Source organism: Gracilinanus agilis, chromosome 3 (genome assembly GCF_016433145.1).
Source record: "Gracilinanus agilis isolate LMUSP501 chromosome 3, AgileGrace, whole genome shotgun sequence".
Classification (NCBI taxonomy): Eukaryota; Metazoa; Chordata; class Mammalia; order Didelphimorphia; family Didelphidae; genus Gracilinanus; species Gracilinanus agilis.
This window is the reverse complement of record NC_058132.1, coordinates 346,073,395-346,089,077: the sequence shown is the minus strand read 5'-3', so window position 1 is coordinate 346,089,077 and position 15,683 is coordinate 346,073,395. Positions and strand designations below refer to the sequence as shown.

Sequence of the window (15,683 nt, the reverse complement as noted above, 5' to 3'; positions counted from 1 at the left end):
GAACAGAAGGAGCAAAACAAGATATTTGGATAGAATGCTATACAAGTTGGGGGGTTAGCTGTTTAGCACTCCACAGATCCCTAGGGAAAGAGCTCAATATCCACCTGAGGCCATCCAAAGTCATCTGAGGCAGAGCCCAAGACTGGTGAACCATGACTTGCCCAGGCTGAAAGGAGGCTGAAACTATTTGGGACTTAGCCACCAGAGGGGAGGTAGTCAAAAAGTAAGCAATGGGAAAATAATAGGGATGTTGGGGAGTCAAAATATTAAAGATGTCAGGAAGAAGAAAACTCAAAAGAACTTGAACTTAAGCAGATTAAGTCAACAGGGAAAACAGTAAAAGGAAATATGGCTTCTGGTTCTAATAAATTCAGGCATCTATGAAAAAAAAATACTATAAAACAAAGGAAAATCGACACTGATGAGACACCCATCAACACCTCTGAAAATAGCACTCCACCCTCACTTATGATACTGCCATTAGCTAGCCCAAAGACTTGAAACACCTGTTTGCCCTTCCTCTTTTCTTTTTTTCCTCTTTTTTTCATGGAACTAAATTATTACATGATAATCCCGAGTTGTTCAAAAGAGAAATGAGAATGAGAGTAGAATTTATGACTTGTACAGCAAAAATAATGAGCAGAATAGAAAAACTGGAATATGAAATGCTGTTTCATCAAGGAAACAAAAGAATAGCTTGGGAATACAAACGCACAGTTGTGGTGGCCAAACAAACACTTAAGGAAAATATGGTCATTATGCAAAGGAAATATGTTGATCTCAAAGACAAGATGTATAGGAATAGGTGAAGGACCATAGGTGTCCCAGGAAGAAATAAGATGAAAAACTTGAACATCATAATGCAAGAAATAATAAAAACTGTCCATAATTTATGAACAAAGAAAATGAAATACAATTGAAAGAATTCATAGATCATTTCCGGAAAAAAACCAAGGTTACGCAGTGGTTAATTTTAATAGTTTAATTTGGAAACAAGTTTTACATACAATCAGGAGAAAGATCTTCAAATATGAAAGAAAAATTCAAATAACAAGACTATTCTGCATTGACCATAAAATGCAGGAAGAAATGGAGAATGTGTTCCAAAGAATGGAACTCAGGATGTGTTGCTCATGGTAACCTATCCTACAAAATGTCCATTTCATAAGTGAAAAAAGATGGACATATAGTTATAAGAAGGATATTTGAAATATTCTTAGAACGAAAACCAGAGGTGTGGAGATTATTTGCTTTTTGGAAATTCTAGACAACAAAAATACAGAAGGGATGAATAAATGCAGCAGCCAATGACAACAATAACAATAGTAACAGCAACAGCATTGAAGGGACAGTAGAGAGGGACCAATAAGCCTTCCTAAATATACACAAATTGACAGAGGCAAAGATAGAAGTTTAGTGAAGGTAACAATAAAGAGGTGGACCTTGAGGGTTATGGACAGAAAATGGAAACCTGCCTACTAGGTGAATCAATGATTTTTATGGTACTATATTAAATAATGGGATAGTATATGAGAGGAGAGAGGAATATATAATGTGCCTGGATTAAAACAAGGGCTAGCAATGAGAAGATGACTCCTATGGTCTTTCAGGATGAGAAGAGCCTACAAGGAAAACGGATGAGGAGAGGAGAGGATTGAAAAGACAGTGGGGGGAACTAGATGCCTTGTTTTTGTGGTGGGAGGGTGTTCCAGAGATGAATACTCCTGCTCCTATTGGTGAGGAGAGAAGTTTGTGAAGGGAGATACTGCGTATCATTTGGGTGATTTGGTACTTTAAAAGGCCACTTGTCCTTCCTCAGGAATGGGGGGAAATTGGAATTTCCTAGGAGCAATTAGCACCTGTTTTAAATGCTTAGCACTATGCTTGGGGCATAGTAAATACTGTATAAATGTTAGTCATTATTAATATTGAAAGATATAATTCTGGCCAATTCAAGGACTTGCAGCAGACTGATAAAAATGCTACCCATCTCCCGACAGAAAGTGATGGCCTCAAAATGACTAATAGCAAACAGCCAATGTGGGAATTGTTGGGCTGGACTATAGGTATTTGTTGTTATTATTATTATTATTATTATTATTATTACATATATATACACACACATATATATTTTGCCTCTGTTTGCTGTGAATAGGACAATAAACTTGTCAATTAAAAACAAATGAGAAGAGGGCAGCTGGGTGGCTCAGTGAATTGAGAGTCAGATCCAGAGACAGGAGGTCCTGGTTTCAAATTTGACCTCAGGCACTTCCTAGCTGTGTTACCCTGGGCAAGTCACTTAACCCCCATTGCCTAGCTCTTACCACTCTTCTGCCTTAGAACCAATACACAGTACCCAGTATTGGTTCTAAGACGGAAGGTAAGGGTTTAAAAAAAAAAGAGAGAGAATAAAATCCTGTTTTCTAGGATGGTGCAACATTCATCTGCACCTTCATTTCAGTGGACACTCGAGTTCTAGAATGCCAGCTCTAAGGGATGATCCTCTGGGGGGGGGGGGGGGAGGGGACAAAGGACGCTCCTCTGTCAGTTTGGGCCTCTGCTCTTCCCCTTTCTCCTAGCTCTGTATGTGCTTAATAAATGCTTTGTTTAGGAAGAGAAAAAGGAGTGTTGGAATGGTTGGGTACGAAGCCCAGTTTCTTTTTAATGTCAGATCTGCACCTGTGTGCCAAGAGTAATCACTTCACTTCCTTAGGTCTCAGTTTCCTGATAAAGAAGTGTTGGATCTCCCAGGCGTTACAAGAGGAACCAGAACAAGATCCTGGAGGTCGCAAGAATAAATGCGCATGCGCGTCTGATCACTAGGTTACGGCGTCCTGGCGCCGACCTCTACCATACCTATTGAGTCGAGGGGCAGGACTTCCTGTGGGTTACTGGGAAGAACTTCCGGGTTGGCCCGAGAAGCCGGTAGGGAAGCGTTTTCTAGAACCCGTAAAATTTTTGGAGGTCATCTGGTTTCCTTCGTTTTTTTTTTTGGTTTGTTTTTTGTTTTTTTACTGATGGAGAAACTGAGGACCAGAAAGGTTAAGTGACTTGCCCCAAGTCCATACACTTAGTAAATGTATGAGACGAATTTGGGACCTTGGCCATCTTGACACTACTAGTTCACTGCAGTCCTTGACACCGGGGCGCTTCTCTAGGACCCTCAGTAAGTGCCGGCTTTGGGCTCGCTTCATCCTCCTGGGACAGACCGAGCCTTCCTTTGGGGCGATAGATAACAAACGTGTGTGTAATTTGTTTTTTCTTTTTAGTATTCGGATTTTTTGGCTGTTGGATTTTTTTTTTTCTTATCTTTCCCTCTTTTTCTGCCCTTCTTTCTCTGCTTCATTTCCCCCTTTTCTCTCCCTTCCATTCCTCTCTCCTTTTCTCTGTTTCTCTTTTCCCCTTCCTTTCTCTTTTGCTGTTTTTCTTTCCCATTTACCCGTTTTTTCTTCCTTTCCTCCTTCCTTCCTCTTTCCCACTTTTTTTTTTTTTTTAAACCCTTACCTTCCGTCTTGGAGTCACCAAGGCAGAAGAGTGGTAAGGGTAGGCAATGGGAGTCAAGTGACTTGCCCAGGGTCACACAGCTGGGAAGTGTCTGAGGTCAGATTTGAACCTAGGACCTCCGTCTTTAGGCCTGGCTCTCATCCACTGAGCTACCCAGCTGCCCCCTCCCTTTTTTTTTTTTTTTTTTTTTTTTTTTTTTTTAACATCCCAGCTGCCAAGGCCTTTGTGGCACTAATGTTTGTCACTTGACTGTATTTTCATAGTACCAAGAAATGGGGATGGAGATACCACGGAAGACTTGTTTGAGAAGAGCATGGGAGGTATTAGTCCCTTTCCCAACGGTCTTTGCTGAAGAAAGCACCATTGCAACTGCCTCAGGCCCCTCCCCGGAGGAAACTCTGCCTCATCACATTAAGGGTCCAGTTTACGCAGAGACAGGATGGGATCGCCTCAAAGAGCTCCTTGTCAGAGAGTAAATATAATAATTCTTGACAATTATTAATAATAAATGTTCATTGGTGAAATTGCAGAGTAGGATCTTAATTTAGCATGGTTTATTACAAACCTTATGTAGAACTTTGAGATTCTAGTCTTTACCTCATTTCCACCTTCCCCTTACTAAACTTTTCCCACCTGTCTACTGGTTTTTGTTTTCATATTTGCCCCCTGTGTTTTCATTATAAGGTGTATAGATTGTGTAGGTCAGTAGTTGCTTGACAAGCCTATTTTAAGTTTTCAAGTGGAAACATCCCAACATAGTCGATAGCTTTATTAAGAATAAAAGACTAGAAATCATAATTCCTTTAATACATTTATCTGACATGGTCTGACCCAGGAAATTAGAAAAGTTTCACAGATTTAGTTTCCTATAATTCACAGATTATAGGAAACTAGAAGAGAGTCTAGAAATAATCTAGTTCAATCCCATCATTATTAGATAATAAAAGAGAAACTCTTAAGAAATTAAGTAATCTGCTCAGTGTCTCACAGGTGATAAACAATAGAGCAGAAATTTATTGTTCTTAATTCCAATTTTTGTCAGAATTGTGATTGATTATCTGTGATTTATAGAAACATGGAATTTTGAAGCTGGGAGAATCACTAGGAACAATAACTATTTTATTTGAAAAGATTGAGGAGGCCTAGGAAAATTGTTGTGTTAATAGAGCTCAGCTGAACTTTTAAACTAAGTATCTTCACTCTTCGTAGTTGTGTGGAGATGCAAAGCATGGAATCCTTGCAAAGGTACAGGGATAGCCTCACCCAGAATTCCAGGGGACCCCCCTGGAGAACTTTGGGTGAGGGGGTAGTTGAGAAGGGTTGGAGACAGTTAATTTGTGGGAGTGGATGTGAGCAGACACTCTCTTGCTATTGATATCCTTACTCTCTAATCACTAAGTAATTATATAATTATATTAATGAAGAATAGTAATAACAGGCTAACCCTATGAGTAGAAACCACTGGCTTATGCTACAATGGCCACCTCAGGTGAACCCCCAAGTCAGGAGTAGCAAGCAGAGTGTCTGCTCACATCCACTCCCACAAATTAACTGTCTCCAACCCTTCTCAACTGCCCCCTCACCCAAAGTTCTCCAGGGGGGTCCCCTGGAATTCTGGGTGAGGCTATCCCTGTACCTTTGCAAGGATTCCATGCTTTGCATCTCCACACAACAAGTAGTTGTATAAGTTAAGATAGTATAAGAACACTGGATTTAGAATCTGAAGATCTAAATTCTTAACCTAGCTCTGCTTTATATGGAGACTTTGGCTCTTGAGATGAGGATGAAGAATATCACTTTTTTAGGGGGGGCAGTGGCGCGATTTTATTTAATTAATTAATTTAGAGCATTTTTCCGTTGTTACATGATTCATGTTCTTTCCCTCCCCTCACTCAACCCCCCTGCCATAGCCAATGCACAATTTCATTAGGTTTTACATGTGTCATTGATCAAGACCTATTTCCATATTATTGATATTTGCACTAGGGTTTAGAGTCTATATCTACCCAGTCATATCTCCGTCAACCCATGTGATCAAGCAATTGTTTTTCTTTTGTGTTTCTACTCCCACAGTTCTTCCTCTGAATGTGGAAAGTGTTCTTTTTTAAGTCCCTCAGAGTTGTCCTGGATCATTGCATTACTGCTAGTAGAGAAGTCCATTACATTCCATTGTACTACAGTGTATCAGTCTCTGTTTAAAAGGCTCTCCTGGTTCTGCTCCTTTCACTCTGCATCAATTCCTGGAGGTCATTCCAGTTCACATGGAATTCCTCCTGTTTATTATTCCTTTGAGCACAATAGTATTCCATCACCAACAGATACCACAGTTTGTTCAGCCATTCCCCAATTGAAGGGCATATCCTCATTTTCCAGGTTCTTTGTTACCACAAAGAGTGAGGCTATAAATATTTTTATACAAGTCTTTTTCTTTATGAAGAGTATCACTTTTTAAAGGGGTCCCCCATAGGAAGGAGGAGGGGATTAGAGATGATAGAGGATACCTTTTAGTATAGGTTGAGTGACCATTTGGATATGTTGTAGAGCAGTTGGGCACAAAGGGATGGACAAGTTGGTGTCTGAAATACCTTCCAACTTAGATTCTGTTAGTCTTTGATTGCATATGTGAATCTGGGCATATCACTTCTTAAGTTTGTGTTATTTACTTAAATTTCTTATTTGCAAAATGAAATTGGACTAGATAATATCAAAGATCTTTTTTACTTCTAAGTCCTAAGATAATTTGATATTCTTGACCTTTAAAATGAGAATTCCTCAGCATTATTGACTATAGAATATACAATCTTGAGTTGGAATTAAAGCAGAAATTTCCATTTTTACATATCTAAGCAAGGTGGTATGCTGAGGAATTTCATTAAGACATCTTTTTTTACAAATGCAAATACAATGTAGATTTACTGTAATCTCATTAATACAGATTTCAGAAATTTGCAGTCACTAATCTGAATCCTTTTCTTCCACTGAAAATGAAGGGATTGAATTAGATGACCTGACATTCCTCCCAATTCTAAATATATTATCCTTTGAGCATAGACCTAGCTACAATTTGTTTAACCCTGAGGAAAGTATCTTCTAAGCAAATAGAAAGGTAATGAAAATTGGAGAAAGGGTGCTTTAACTTGCTTAAGAGTTAACTGTTTATGAAAATTAAATACATTAGTTGCTTATAGATGTACTAAGTGGATTTTGCTAATTATGGGTGAATCTTTTATATGTTTGGGGAAAAAATCTGTAATTCAGAATTTTTTCTAATTCGAGTTGGTTTTCCCCTGCCATTTAGTCTAGATTAGTTCTATTTTTTTCCATATATGTTTTGTACAGCACAGAGTACACAGAAAATACTTAATAAAAGTTAAAAAAAAATATTAAGATTTCTTTTTGTGCTCCTGGATATGGGTTCTTTATACAACATTCTGAAAGCTCAATTATTCTGGTCAGTTCCCATTTTAAAGTTGAACTTCAAAGGGAAATATTGGATTCTCTAACCAAAATTCTTGATAATTTTGTTCTGGAGTAGTATCAGAAAGGATGATCAAGAGCAGAATTCTTGACTTAAAAACAGATTTAATTACATTTAACATTTTAATGAGTTCTATTAAGAGCCACAATTTAATAGAAATATAAAATGCTTAGAATTTAGAAACTGCTAAGGGAGTTGATTTGTAATTTCCAAGAGTAAAACCTAAGGAACTTTTTCTTTCATTGTTATTTTAGTGAACACCAACCATTACCAGAGGAAATTGATTATATTTTCAAAGCAGCAACTTCAGGGGCAATTGTTGGTTGGATATATGGAGGCATACCTGCTTTTTATCATGCCAAACAACGTTATATTTCACAGAGCCATGCAGAGATTTATTACAACCGATTTGATGCTGTGGTATGTATGTATGTGTGTGTGTATTTATGAGTGATGTATAATAGGATTTGGTTGCTAACTAGTTTTGGGAATTGTATTGCCATATGGCTTCCTTTCTAGGTAATGTGATTAGAAATATCCAGTCCACTTAGATTTTGGACTAGTGTGTGAGAGGGGAGTTTAGCTGACAAGGCCAGGAAAAGGGAAAATCTGTATTTACCTACTTAGTTAATAACAGGAAATAGAGATGTAAGTAAACGTAGAATATTTGGGCAGAGTTGTTTCAAATGAGGCTAGTCTCTTCTCCAAATACTTCCTTCATTTTCAGTCCTACTTTTGCTTATTCTTTATTCGTCTGCTTATACCACCTTTCTGACTCTACTTCATCTATCTAAATCTGGTCTACCTTTCAATTTCCAGGAGTTTTACTCTTCCATAAGCATCCCAGATAGTATGAATTTCTTCTTGCTCAGATTTCCCATAACACTTTAGGCTCTGCCACAAAATACACTTATTCTCTTCTTTTTTCTTATGTGTATGTCATCTTACCAACTAAAATTCTTTGAAGGCAGGAAGCATTATCTTAACCTATTGTATTTCCCACATAGATGCTCAGAAAATACTTGTGACTGACATTAGCATTTCCTAATTTTTCTTCTACTACTTGAGAGTGAAAAAAAACATTAGTGGGTTCTTAAAGTATAGATGGATAGGGTTATTAATTAGTTATTAATAGGTGGTATGTAGCTTGGCAACTGATAACTGAATGCTCTAGGTTCTTAGATACTCTTGGACCAATAACTTTATCTGGAAAGGATTTTCAGGGAGAGGCTGTTAGATGACAACAAGATTTATTTAATTAACCAGGATAGGTAGGGAAGGAATTGGGATTAACTAAGAAACAGTTCTGGATTCCCTTCCACCAAAGTCCAACAGAATCTCTAACCTGATCTCACTAAAAGCACCCAGCTGCCTAACTAAAATCCTATCCAGAGTTTCCCTATAATGATATTTAGAGTAAAGGAAATCTGGAAGGTGAAACAGGTCCAACGGAGCTAATTAAGGATCTCCCGTCTGTTGTCCTCTTCAGGGTCCTCCAGGAATCCAGTAGGTAACAGCAAGTAAATCTGAAATGGAGAGGGAGTTAAGGCTCTTGACACAACTGTCCACCAGTGTACCAGACCTAAAACTCAACTTCTTTCCAGCCAGTGTACTCTTTTTTTTTTTTTAACATTTAATAATTTTTATTTTTTAGAAAAGTTAGCATAGTTAGATGATTTATGCATTTACTTTCCCCTTCACCCCCCCCACCTCCCTCCCCCATAGCCGATGCGCATTTCCACTGGTTTTAATATGTGTCATTGATCAAGACCTATTTCCAAATTGTCGATAGTTGCATTGGTGTGGTAGTTTCAATTCTACATCCCCAATCATGTCCACCTCAACCCATGTGTTCAAGCAGTTGCTTTTCTTCTGTGTTTCCACTCCTGCAGTTCTTCCTCTGGATATGGGTAGCGTTCTTTACCATAAATCCCTCAGAATTGTCCTGGGTCATTGCATTGCTGCTAGTACAGAAGTCCATTACATTCTATTTTACCACAGTGTATTGGTCTCTGTGTACAATGTTCTTCTGGCTCTGCTCCTTTCACTCTGCATCAATTCCTGGAGATCTTTCCAGTTCACATGGAATTCCTCCAGTTTATTATTCCTTTGAGCACAATAGTATTCCATCACCAGCAGATACCACAATTTGTTCAGCCATTCCCCAGTTGAAGGGCATACCCTCATTTTCCAGTTTTTTGCCACCACAAAAAGCGCAGCTATAAATATTTTTGTACAAGTCTGTTTATCTATGGTCTCTTTGGGGTACAAATCCAACATTGGTATCCAGCCAGAGAACTCTTGATGGTTGGTGATTCACAAAACCAGGATATGTTGAGAAAGACCAGATAACACAATCCAGGTGAAAGTCAAGGTAATAACTGACTCTCAGCCAGTCACTCACCCAAAGTTCTGGAACCTTTTCTCCCTGCTTTTTTTCTGTCACCTTCACTTTCCTTAATTTCCCTACAACAATAGAAAGGTCAGTTAGCCACAGGTCCATAATCAGTTCACTTCATGTGTTAGATGGCAAGTATATTTAACAACACTGTATGAGACATTGTTAATTAAAAATGTTCTATTAACCCTAAATTATTTGTAACTATGTAGTTATGTTGTAACTAATTGGTCACATGGTTAGTTTTAAGAATTAGTGGCAGAGAAAAACAGTTCCCTTGGTCAAGATAATGATTCTATAGACCCTCCTTTTAGTATATTTTAAATATATATCACAAAGGAGTATCTGCCCAATTTGTGGTTCTCTCTTCTACCACAGTTTTAAGTATAGAAAAAAATCTACAAGACAGCTAATCAGACCGTCTTTTATTTCAGCAATCTGCCCAGCGAGCTGCCATTCGAGGATTCATCCGGTATGGCTGGAGGTGGAGTTGGAGAACAGCCTTGTTTGTAACTATATTTAAGTAAGCTTTTTTTGAATATTGGTGAGAATATGTTACCTCAGAAAACTTTCAGAAATGCAATTTAGAAAAAAGTTTTATTGTCATATATTTTAAGCCAATTGATATAGTGACCACATCTGACAGTATTTGCCAGTTTCTTTTTTAAAATATATTAGAGTGTTTTTCCATTGTTACATGATTCACGTTCTTTCCTTTCCCTCTTCGCACCTCCCTCCTGTAGCCAGTGAGCAATTCCACTGGGTTTTACATGTTTCATTGATCAAGACCTATTTCATATTATTAATATTTACATTAGGATGATCATTTAGGGTCTACATCCCCAATCATATCCCCATCAAACCATGTGATCAAGTAAATGTTTTTCTTCTTTGTTTCTACTCCCACAGTTCTTTCTCTCGATGTGGATAGCGTTTTTTCTCATAAGTCGGTCAGAATTGTCCTGGATCATTGCATTACTGCTACTTTCTTTTCTTTAACAATTCTTAAGAAAGAAGGACAAGGGCTATGAAAATGAGGTTAAGTGGCAGCACAGGATCACATAGCTAGGAAGTCTATGAGGCCAAATTTGAACCTAGGTCCTCCTTATTCTAGACCTAGCACTCTGTCCACTGTGCCACCTAGCTGCCCTTATGTACCACTTTCCAAATCTATAGCTACTGTCTTTCTTCAGAGAGGAAAAAAGTATCTATCTTTAAGAGACTATTTCTTAAAAGTCAACTGGGTCTAACTGCTTTTTAATATTGTTATTCTATATGTTATTGTGGTCGTTGTGTGTATCCTTTTGGTTTTGCTTTCTTCATTTTATACCAGTCTTCCTATATTTCCGAATTACTCATTTGCAATTTTTATGGTATAGTAATATTGTGTTATATACATATTGTATATTTTCTCCAACCCTTTTGTATTTGCTAGCACCTATTTTGTTTCTAGTTACCTGCTACCACAAAGAGTGCTACTATGAATATTTGTTATTGGACCTTTCTTTCTGGCATTTATCGCCTTTGTGGTATGTATCCAGTAGTAGGTCAAAAGGTATAAACATTTCAATGACTTTTTCCCCCATGATTCTCAGTTTTCCAGGATGATTAGATTAATTCACAGCTTTGTCAGTTAACTATATTAGATGGGGAAAATCTATTTTTGTAGCTTTTTAAAAAACTTTATAAAAGGAGGCAGCTAGGTAGCTCAGTGGATTGAGAGCCAGGCCCAAGAGAGGGGGAGGTCTTGGGTTCATATCTGGCCTCAGACACTTCCTAGCTATGTGACCCTGGGCAAATCACTTAACTTAACCCTTATTGCTAGCCCTTACCGCTTTTAAAGATCATAGTGTTTATTTTGTAGTAAAGTTGCTTTAACTGTCTATGTAGTGTGCTTCCCCCCAACAGTAGAGATTTGTGGATTTGTTACTAATGTACTTTAAAGATTTTAATGAGAAAAAACTGGAAACAACCTGTATGCTTAATTTCCTCATTTTCAACCTCTAAGTTAGCTTCTTGTGGAGGAATTTGACAAGTCAACAATGATAGTTTTATTTTGCAGAGTCCACATTATAGGGCCCAGAGTCTATAAGAACACTGAAGCAGAATAGAAACGTGATGAAGAGTCTCCTAGAGTAAGGTTAATGAATGGAAATAATAATCTATTCCTTTCCTTAATAATATTACTAAAAAGTAAGTGGATTGAGGATTTTATGTTCATAATGTTAAGAGAATTCTGTCAATATTCTCAAAAGCTTTTTTTCTTGCTTTTTTTTTTTCTCAACCTCTCTAGCACAGTGAGCACTGGTCTGAATGTATATCGAAATAAAAATTCCTTAAGCCATTTTGTTGTTGCAGGAGGTAAGACTTTTTTTAAAAAAAACATTTATCATTGTATATAATGTTTCATGATTTTATGATAGTGAAGGACATTGGAAGTTAGGCTTTCTGGATCTCATTTCTTGACTTGAAACTGCCTCAGAACTTCAGTAATGTAAAAGAAATTTGTAAGACTTGCTGCATATATTATTCTAAGATGAAAAAATGTTAATAATTCAGACTAAAATTACATTGATTACTAGGGTAGAATAATTTAAATGAGATCAATAGAGCACAATTACCAGGTAGGACCATATTATAGCATAGTACATACATGTCTAGACTGCAGACACCTTATAAACTTGATAAAATCTGTAGAAGACAAATACTTATAAAGAATTTAATCTCTATAAAGTGGTAAAAATAAGCAAATTCTCTGACTTTTTTAATAATGAGAGCAAGGCTCTCATTTTTTGGAAAGGTAATACATATCCCTGAAGGACATTTGTAAGCATGTTCATTCATTCAGCAAACATTCACTGAGTACCTTCTGTGTTCAAGGCACTAAGCTAAGCATTGTATGGGAAATCGAAGTGCTCAAGGAAGAGAGCTTGTCCTCAAGGCACTTATGATTTTATATGGGAAATAATATTTTGTCCTTATGGTTATTTTGGTAAATAAACTAAGTACCATAAAATTAGGATAGAGAAAGCACTATAGGAATTCAAAAGAGGGTGAGAGAATATCCAGCTAGGAAGATCAGGATAGGTTTCTTTAAAGAGATGGTGATATTTGAACTAGGCCTAGGAGAATGAAGAGTGTATCAATAAGATAAAGAGAGGAGCATTTTTGAAAAAGAGAAAATGAAGAGGTCTGCTGGAGAACTTACTGTCTCATTAGGCGGACAACATTCACTTATAAAGTAATTAAATTGAATAAATTAATGAATAAAAAAATTATTAACACTTAACTGGGTGTCATACCCTATGCTAAGTTCTGAGATACAAAGATTTTGAAAAATCTTTCTAAGAGATATCCCTGTCTCAAATAACTTACAGTTTATTTCCAGAAGGTAAAATGTACATATGCAGAAATATTCAAAATTGGTATAAGGTAGATTGAGGGGAGGAGAGGGCCTAGTTGCTGGGGGGATTAGGAAAACCTTCATGTAATACATGAGCTGAACCTTGAAGGTATAAACCAAAGCAGACCAGAATTTAGAAGCAAATCAGTAATCTTTATTAGGGATTTAAATGCATGGGAACAACCCGATCCTCTTGTTATTTTTTAAGGCTTAATGAATTCCCTCCACCCTTTCTTCCCCTCCCTTTATGAATTCCCCACCCCACTGCCCTCCTTGGTTTATCCCTTCTGACTTTATCCATAGGGTTAGTTAGAATTTGATATCCCAATGGATCTAGCTACTCTTCCCTTTCAGGATTAATTCCACTGAGAGTAAGGCTTAAATATTTCCTGTTAACGCTCTCTTCCTCTCCTTCTTAGTATTCTTCCCCTCCCCTTCCCATGCCCTCTTTGTGTGGTATAGATTATCCTATTTTTCTTATTCCATCAAGTTTCTCTTGATGCCATCTTTTATTACCCACACACACTCCCCCCCCACCATATCATCTTAGACCATTTAGTACTCCAACCTCTCCCTGTGACTAATTCTTCTAATTACTATAATAGTGAATATAATTTTTTAGAATTACACATAACATTTCTCCATATAGGAATACAGATAATTTGATCTTATTGAAGCCCTCGAAGAAGGAAATTTAAAGATAAGAGTTTTCTTTTCCCTCTTTCTTATTTACCTTTTCATGTTTCTCTTGGTTTTTGTGTTTGGATATCAAACTTTCCATTTAGTCCTGGTCTTTTCTGTGCAAATACTTGGAAATCTTCTATTTTGTTGAATGTCTATACTTTCCCCTGGAAGTATATAGTCAGTTTTGATGGGTAGGTGATCCTTGCTTGTAGACCCAATTCTCTTGCCTTTCTGAATATCATGTTCCAAGCCTTGTGGTCTTGTAGTGTGGAGGCTGCCAGATCCTGTGTAATTCTGATTGGTGTTCCTTGATATCTGAACTGTCTCTTTCAGGCTTCTTGTAATATTTTCTCCTTAACTTTGAAGCTTTTGAATTTGGCTATCACGTTCCTGGGGGTTGTCTTTTGAAAAGGTACTTTGGAGATGGATTATGTCAAATGTGAAGAATAGGATGAAGGCCAGTGTTGCTTTATTATGGAGAGCATGAAGGGTATATAGCAGTGATGGCCAAACTATTCCCCGCGGGCCAAATCCAGGCCATAGTTTGCCCATCACTGCCTTAAGCAATTCCCTAATCACTACACCCCCAGATGTGGTGATTGGGGAATTGCTTAAGGCAGTGATGGGCAAACTACAGCCTGGATCTGGCCAGTGAGGAATAGTTTGCCCATCACTGGTATATAGTATAAAAAGACCTGAAAGAGAGTAAGGGGCCAGGTAACCGAGGGCTACAAGGCCAAACAGTGGATTTTATATTTGATTCTGGAGGTAATAATTGAGAGTCACTCGAATTTCATAAAAGGTGGTGTGTGACATGGTCAGATCTGCATTTTAGAAAATCACTTTGGCAGCTAAATGGAGGATGGATTAGAGCGGAGAGAGATTTGAAACAAGAATACTTTTGCAATAGTCCATGGAAGAGGTAATGAGTATCTATACCAGGGTGGCAACTGTGACAGTAGGAAGAAGGGTACATATATAGGAGATATTGTGAAGGGAGAAATGGCAAATCTTGGCAACAGATTGGATATGTCTGGTGAATTCATGAGAAGAATTAAGGTTATGAGCCTGGTTACCTGGGGGAGTGGTGTTGACCTTGACAATAATAGTGAAGTTTGGGAAAGGGAAGAGAGTTTGGGGAGAAATATAATGAGTTGTCTTTTAGATATGTTGGGTTTAAGATGCCTCTGAACCTTCAGTTCAGGATATCTACGAGGCTTTCAGTGATGTGAGGAAATCAGGAGAAGGTTAGGTCTGGATATATAAATCTGGTAGTCATCTACAGGGAGCTGATAAAATCACCAAGCAAGACAGTATAGAGTAAAAAAGAGAAGAAGGCCCAAGACAGAGATTTGAGAGATACTTAAGGGAGTGGGACCTGGATGAAGATACAACAAAGGATCCTGAGAAAGAGAAGTCATACAGTTGAGAGTGAACCAAGGACCATAACATGATAACCTAAAGAGGAGAGGTGATCAACAGGATCTCTTCTTTTTTCTATGTGGAAATGTTCATGTTAACTGCTGTTTGTCAAGTTTAGACAGCCTCTCCTTCTGCCCTTGCTTCTGTTCCCTTTTATCTGTTTTAAAATTTTTCATTTATTAAAAAAGTTTTTGAGTTCCAAATTCTCTCTATCCTGCTCCCATCCCACTTATAGAGAAGACAAGCCATATATCAGTTATACATGTGAAGACATGTAAAATGTATCTTCAAATTTAGCCATGTTTTTTTTTTAAATCCACACAAAGCAAGAGAGATAAAAAAAGTGAAAAAAGGCACGCTTCAGTCTGCCCTCAAGAGTTCATCATTTCTCTCAGTAGGTGGATAGCATTTTTCATCATGTGTCCTTTGGAATTGTTTCAGATCATTGTATTTATCAGAGTAACTCAGTCTTTCATAGTTGCTCTTACTGTATTCAGTGACTTTCTGGTTCTGCTTACTTCACTTTGCCTTAGTTCATTTAAGTATTTCATCACAATCATATATCACAGCCTGCTCAGCCATTCCCCAATTGATGCGCTTCCCTTTAATTTTTTCTATTCTTTCCCACTACCAAAAGAGCTGCTATAAATATTTTTGTACAGATAGATCCTTTCTCCTTTTCTTTGATCTCTAGACTCAGACCTAGTAGTGGTATTGTTGGGTCAGAGTATGCACAATGTTATAGCTTTTTGGGCATAGTTCCAGCTTGTTCTCCAGAATAGTTGGACTCCTTA

At 37.6% G+C, this 15,683-nt stretch overlaps 1 protein-coding gene across 1 annotated transcript in view; it reads left to right on the top strand.

Annotated features, from left to right (window-relative positions):
- The first annotated feature begins 2,880 nt into the window (after positions 1-2,880).
- Positions 2,881-15,683, top strand: part of TIMMDC1 (translocase of inner mitochondrial membrane domain containing 1) — a 33,754-nt gene continuing 20,951 nt past the window's right edge. The window contains exons 1-5 of the mRNA XM_044666757.1: positions 2,881-3,166; positions 3,768-3,976; positions 7,237-7,402; positions 9,815-9,903; positions 11,674-11,741. Coding sequence (XP_044522692.1) covers positions 3,777-3,976; positions 7,237-7,402; positions 9,815-9,903; positions 11,674-11,741 — 523 coding nt within the window. The 5' untranslated portion in view covers positions 2,881-3,166; positions 3,768-3,776. The remainder of the gene's footprint in view (positions 3,167-3,767; positions 3,977-7,236; positions 7,403-9,814; positions 9,904-11,673; positions 11,742-15,683) is intronic.